This window comes from Pseudorasbora parva, chromosome 8 (assembly GCF_024679245.1).
Source record: "Pseudorasbora parva isolate DD20220531a chromosome 8, ASM2467924v1, whole genome shotgun sequence".
In the NCBI taxonomy this organism is placed as follows: Eukaryota; Metazoa; Chordata; class Actinopteri; order Cypriniformes; family Gobionidae; genus Pseudorasbora; species Pseudorasbora parva.
Genome location: NC_090179.1, coordinates 18,416,982 through 18,424,283, shown reverse-complemented (window position 1 = coordinate 18,424,283; position 7,302 = coordinate 18,416,982). Strand labels below are relative to the sequence as shown.

Genomic DNA, 7,302 nt, shown 5'->3' with positions numbered 1-7,302 from the left:
TCAGGCCGTTGTTTAAGTCAGGATGTCATACAGGCCATATATCTGATCATACACACCCCAATGTACCCAATGTATCATCTCACAGGTCCAATGCATGTCACACACACCATGTATCTTAAGCCGCGTTTCCACCGCAGGAACTTTACCCAGGAACCAGGAACTTTGGGGTGGTACTCGGTGTGTTTTGACCGCAGGAACCAGGGTCTAAATGAAGTTCCGGGTAAATATTTCCCCCTCCAAATGGCCCTGCTCGCGAGGTAGTACTTTTTCAAAGTTCAGGAACTTTCGAGGGCGGGACTTGGGCGCAGAACATGGTGATTGGTTTAGCATTTTATTTCAACCGACATTTTTAAAAGTCTTTTGCGAGGTTCGTTCTGCGTTCAGTAAATATCAGTCTTGCTCTCTCTGTCTGATGACGCGCGTTCGTCTCAGCCATCTCACGTGCAATGTCTGTAATAGCTGATAATAATATACATTGTCATTTTAAATCTAGCTTTACAAGCTTTCTGAATATTCTAGTGCTCTTTTCTGTCATTGTTAATTACCTTTTTGGTAAACCTATACATAACCAGCAAAAGCAGCACAGCTTGAATCTCTTCCATACTCGTTATGATTTTTTTTACAGTCTATATTTTTCACCATGTAAACGACCTGACCGATTACTTTTAAGTGTACGTCCTTACATGACGTGACAGCGCGCGCCGTGCTCATGTTGACAAGAGAGGAAAGTTCATTTTTCTGAGGGGTAAACTTTTTATTTTGTAAGTTATGAAGATAATGTTGGAATAATGACACAGCATATATTGCCCCAGGCAGTTTTTACTTTAACTGCACCTGACAGAAGAATAATTTTTTTTCTGAGATGATTATTACACTTTACAACAAATAAATAGCTTATATAATAGTGTATTAGTCCTGGTGGCCGTTAAGAGTTGCTATGGCTACAGTTAACACATTCCAGATGCTCGAGAAAACAGCGTTGGCATGTTTGATGCGGCAGACAAACTGCATGTCACAAAATGATTGCGATTGAAATTCATCACATGTAAACAACAGATCGTTTTAGATAACGTCTCATGTAAACAGTCCACTAAATCTTTAAATCGGAATGACAAAAAAAAGTGTGCTTGTAAACGTGGCTAGTGTCGGGCAAAAATGACTACTGTCCGTCAGTGACTTGGAGGAGCCGTTGCGCACAGCCCTACATCACCGGACTAATTTGCCTAATCTTCACAGAACTTTAGATCACGGTGGAAACGCAGACAGTTGCAGGTCTGGGGGGAGAAAAGTTCCTGTAAAAGATGTTCCTGGTACAAATTGTTCCGGGTAATTTTGGTGGAAACGGGGCTTTGCATAGTCAACCCGCTAGTTCAAGATATAATCCCCCTAAAGGAAGGAGTCTCCCTCCAACATCAGGCCAGATGGTTCAAGACCTTTGACCTCTGCACGACTAGGCATGACTGTGCATGCTTCTGCATAAACACATCACATTTTACCACAACAATATAAAATAAAATCTCTGCAAGCTTTTGTTAGGTATCCCGATGAGAAGTGAGTTACAGTAATCCATTCTGTCCAGAGGACAGTGGCATTCCAGAGTGCAAGTGCATTCTGGGATTTTCTGTCTTTCATTTCCATGAGCCAAAAATACATTTTCTGGCTTTTCTCAGTCTCAGTCTAGAAGGCAACAAATTCAAAAATAATTTCACATTTCTACTACATTAATGACCCAGTTTAAATACACATTCATCTTCCCAGCTCCAAAGTACCCTTTTAACTTAATGGTTACATTTATGTGGACAAACGCAGCCTACCGCCACACAGATGGTCTACTTGTGATCTAATGTCTAATGCTTAATTTTATATGCAGTAACTGATAAATTAATAAAGGGGGTCTAAATACTTTACATACACACTGTATAGACTCAAAGATTCCTGTAGCCTCAATTTGATTAAAGGAAATTACAATCAAAAGCACTTTGTTTTATTCAGAAGAAGTTCAAAAATAAATCAGCATAGCAAAATTAGTTGTACATATACATATACATATTTGGATTTATAAAAAGTCCATACAAATATTTTCCCTTAATCATTAGTAAAAACTTTCCTAATTTGATTCTACAACACAGATTGCATACCACATCGATTTTGAGAGAGAGAGAGAGAGAGAGAGAGAGAGAGAGAGAGAGAGAGAGAGAGAGAGAGAGAGAGAGAGAGAGAGAGAGAGAGAGAGAGAGAGAGAGAGAGAGAGAGAGAGAGAGAGAGAGAGAGAGAGAGAGAGAGAGAGAAGGGGTACAGGAATGCAGTGGTTTTTGTAATGGTAATAATCATATTTATGCTGGTCACACTCATTTAGAGACTTTAACTAATGCTGTTTCATGGGTGTTTGTCTGGTTCTGCTCATCCGTTTGTATTTGCCTTCCTCTAAAGTCCAGATGATCTTCAGCAAACGCCGTCTCCAGCACCAGCAGCAGAGACTGTTTAAGCTTCTTCTTATATTCATCACACATGAACACATAGAGAATGGGGTTCAGACAGCTGTTTAGATAAACCAGATAGAAACTGAATATCATTGCTTTCCGAAATACTATTACATCACTGGGACTCAAATAAACCATGATTACTGAACAAAACAAGCAAACATAGAATGGAAAGCAACATATGAAAAAAGCCAAGATGACAGCGATAATGACCCGGTACGACCTGAGCTGCTTCCCCATTTTGAGGCGCTTGATTCGTACTCCAATAGCAATGTGTGAAGATGCAATGGTCAGGAAGGGGATGAGAAAGCCCACAAAAAACTGACATATGACCGGAAACATAGAACGAAACACATTCTCAATGAAGAAAGGGATGCAGCAGCCGATGGATAAAACCCACACTATAATGCAGAGGATCCTGGCTCTAAATACAGTTCGATTATTTTGAACCCAAACAGGTATCCATGTGCACAGGCATCGGTCCAGACTGATAACTACCAGGAAAAAAACACTAGAAAACCGATTTAGTGCTATCAAATTGGAGAGAATGTTTATTGAGATATTTATCTTTATATCTCTGTTCACAGAAAAGTAGTTAAGAAAAGTTAGTATGATGAAGGATAATAGGAAGATGAAGTCTGCAATCGCCAAGTTGATAAACCAAATAGAGTTGACTGTCGTCTTCATTCTGCAGCCAGTCAGAAATATGACAAGCCCGTTTCCAATGAAACCCACTATAAAGGTGACAATGAAAGTGCATGTTAAAAAGATCCCAAAGCCTGAGTTCTTAGGATGAATTGTTGTATCGTTTGTTGCACCTCTGGTCAGGTTTTCAGCTTCAAAACTTGTGGTTTCTACATAGCAAAGAGAGAGAAAATGAAAACTTGTGGTTTCTACATAGAAAAGAGAGAGAAAATGCATTTGAGGGCTGCTTTTTTGGGGGGGGGGGGGAATAAAACATCAATAAAACTTTTTTAGTTTGTTCTCAAAACTTGATCACTTAGTACCAAACATTTAATACCTCCCTAAACTATAATCTAAGTTTTGTATAAATTAATTTAATTTATTTTAGCCACGTTTTATACATTTGAATTTAAAGGTGCACTATGCAACTTTCCGTCCACTGGAGGGCGCCTATTTTAAACAAAGGCTTAGTTTGATGACGCCAAGTGTGAGCGCAGTATCTTGGGACATGTGGTCTTCACCTCAGAGCCGGTGGAAAATAGGACTCATGTTCTAAAAATAGGGCAGAAATCATGTTCATGGATGCGGTTATTAACGTTACTGTAGTGTAAAGCAGTGCAGGACAGAGTGTTGTGCAGCTGAGCACGGCCGCTGGAGCGATTGTTATACAAACACACGGCTCGCGAGTACCGGGACTTTTATTATGACGGGACGGGACACAGTCGCCAGGCACGCACTCTTCCGCTTTTTCCGGTCATGATTATAAGGTAAAGCAGCTCTGTTTATCGTATTAGATACATTTAAGTATTTAAGTGTTTTTTTTTATTTAAGTGTATTTAAACTGAGGGTGACGCAGATATGACGCGATTGACAGGCGACTCGCTCAAACGCTACGCTGAAACGTCCCGGTCCTTAGTTAAAATAGCAATTTTCTCACAATATACAAATAGTTGGAAACATTTGGGATATTGTAAGTACCCAACTGAACAAAATATATAACACTGGCCTCGTGGTTTTTGGATATTTTTCTGCAAAAATACTACATAGTGCACCTTTAAATTATACATTTATATAGTCCAGGACAAATTACTATTTGTAATGTTTTTGAAAGAAGTTTCTTCTGCTCATCAAGCCTGCATTTATTTGTTCAAAAATACTGAAAAAATGTAATATTGTGATATATTATTACAATTTAAAATAATTGGTTTTCAATTAATTATACTTTAAATTATCAGTTATTTCTGTGATGCAAAGCTGAATTTTCAGTATCATTCCTCCAGTCTTCAGTGTCACATGATTCTTCAGAAATCATTCTAATATTATGATTCATTTTCAAAGTTGGAAACAGTTCTGCTGCTTAATATTTTTTCATAACCTGTGATACTTTTTTATAATACTTTGATGAATAATAATAATAAAAAAAAACATTTTTTTTTAAAAAAAGAAGCAAATGTTTTAAAAATAGAAATCTTTTGTAACATTAATATACACTACTGGTCAGTAATTTGGGGTCAGTCATATTTTTTCTTTGTTTTATTCAGCAAGGATGTGTTAAATTGATTAAAAAAATGTATAGTAAATGAGATTTATATTATTTTAAAATATTTTTTTTATTTTGAATAAATGCAGTTCTTTTGAACCTTTTATTCGTCAAATATATTAGGCAGCGGAACTGTTTCCAACACTCACATAAATAGAATATTAGAATGATTTCTAAAGGATCATGTGACACTGAAGACAGGAGGAACAATCCTGAAAATTCAGCTTTGCATCACAGAAATAAATTACTATTTAAAGTATAATAAATTGAAAACCAAATATTTTAATTGTAATAAAATATCACAATATTAATATTTTCTGTATTTTTGATCAAATAAATGCAGGCTTGGTGAGCAGAAATAGTAATGTGTCCAAACTTTTGGCCTGTGCTATATATATATATATATATATATATATATATATATATATATATATATATATATATATATATATATATATATATATATATATATATATATATATATATTAGTCAAACCATTCAGACACCTTCAACATTTTATCACATTATCAGTTTATTCACTATAGTTTAGTATGATTATAAAAAATTACAAGAACTCGGAGTAAAACAAGGGTTATCTAACCCTAACCCTGTCAGAACAAATTCCTCTTGACAATGTCAGATAACTTTGATAGAAAGGTCTGTAATGGATTGCAATCAACCAATCAGCTGTCAGCTGTTTATTTTAAGTAGATTAACAATTAGATAATACCAATTTAGGTCAACCAATGACCAAGCTATGCTTCATTTTGTTAAGTCTGTGGCGTAAAAGGTAACTTTAGCAAATCAAGAAAAAACACTTAAGCAAAACATGGTCAGGTCAAAGTGTCAAAATAATTATTATTATTATTTTTTTTTTAGGGTATAATATGTCACAGTTTACTTTATTTTGCTATCCCCACTTACATAAATTAACTATAGTGTCCTGCAACCACTAGTAAAAATCTGGTGTCTGAATCATTTTTGGTTTGACTTTATATACAGTATATATTATATATTTGTTTTATTCAACAACAGTCTAATTTTTTAACTGTAAGGGAAATATATTCATGGGAGATATTTCTATTCAGACTAAAGAATGGGCTATATTGATATTATTATATTTTGATATTATATTAAATATGATGATATATTATGGATGATCTGATTGGTTTAAGCAGATTATGTTTCTCTGTGTACAGACTGTATCTTAAACAGTTTTGAATTTACTAGAATGTTATGATAGTCTTTTAAAAAACATGAATAATTCATATATTCAGTTCTTACCCATTTTTGAGCTGTAAATGCACTGGGACAAGCCGAATCTTGACCTTGGTTTATCTTCTTAGTCTTGCTGACAGATTGTTGGTTTTCAAGTAGACAGCAAAACCCGGTACAGCCCTACAGACTGATCTGCTGTTACTGGCAGTGGCCATCAGACTTGATGAAATGATTAGAGCTGTATATGGCATCACAGTGAGAAGTGGACATGTACCGCAGAACCTTTACTGCCACAGAATGTTCCCGTAGTTCAAACACACAGTATGGTGCAATTTTCAATTCAAATACATGAACTGAGAAAAATGTATATACCATAATTTGTTTCGAATAACAGTGCCAAAATCAAATCAATCATACTATGTTTCAGTGATTAGTAAGAAAGTCTCAAAAATAGTATGCTTGGCCTGAAGAAAAAGGTAACATTACAGTTAAAAAAAAAAAAAGTTTACACAATTACTGAAATGGCTCTCGAAATTACACACACACACACACACACACACACACACACACACACACACACACACACACACACACACACACACACACACACACACACACACACACACACACACACACACACACACACATGTTGGTCTATGTGGTTTACAGGGACTCTCCATAGGCGTAATGGTTTTTATACTGTACAAACCGTATTTTCTATCCCCTTACACTGCCCCTGCCCCTAAACCTACCCATCACAGGAAACATTCTGCATTTTGACTTTCTCAAAAAAACATCATTTAGTGTGTTTTTAAGGCCATTTGAATTATGAGGATGTGGTTCGGGTCAAGGATGTAAGGAAGAAGGCGGGGTCGGCGTGACTGGGACTGGCAACTTTATTTCTCTTTATCAAACACAAAGTACGCACGTTGGCGTTAAGCTCAAAAACACTCTTTCAACTTTTCAATAACAGCTCTGTTCGTTGTCGTCCTCCAGCAGCCCCGCACAGTCCCAGTCCAGATCTCTCTCTCCCTCGTCTCTCTCTGCTGTGGCTTTAAAGCCGTCTCTCCACGCCAACTACTGCAATCAGAGACAGGTGTTATTCATTTGCACTTAACCCACTTACGCCCCGCTCGGCTCCGCCTCCTCTTTCCCTCTGCCGATCCCGCAAAACCACGCCTCCCCTGCCACATACCCCCACCGCCCGACTCAGGCCGGGGAGCCGTCCGATTGAACGGACCTGAGCAAAGGCATTTTTGAGCGTCTCGTCCTGGGACTGTTCCAAGGGAAAGTCATCGCGCTCTGAGAAGATGGGCGGACCCATTGCGCTCGGTTCCCCTGGAACTGCCCCCGGCGGTCCCGAATCCACCTCGCCCGCCT

At 37.4% G+C, this 7,302-nt stretch overlaps 1 protein-coding gene across 1 annotated transcript; it reads right to left on the bottom strand.

Moving 5' to 3' along the window:
* Positions 1 to 2,348: 2,348 nt before the first annotated feature.
* LOC137084495 (C3a anaphylatoxin chemotactic receptor-like) lies at positions 2,349 to 5,992 on the bottom strand. Its single transcript, XM_067450768.1, has 2 exons — positions 5,989 to 5,992; positions 2,349 to 3,373 (listed from the first exon to the last, which is right to left on the bottom strand). Exons 1-2 carry the CDS (start codon positions 5,990 to 5,992, stop codon positions 2,349 to 2,351), a joined length of 1,029 nt encoding a protein of 342 aa, XP_067306869.1.
* Between the last annotated feature and the right edge of the window lie 1,310 nt (positions 5,993 to 7,302).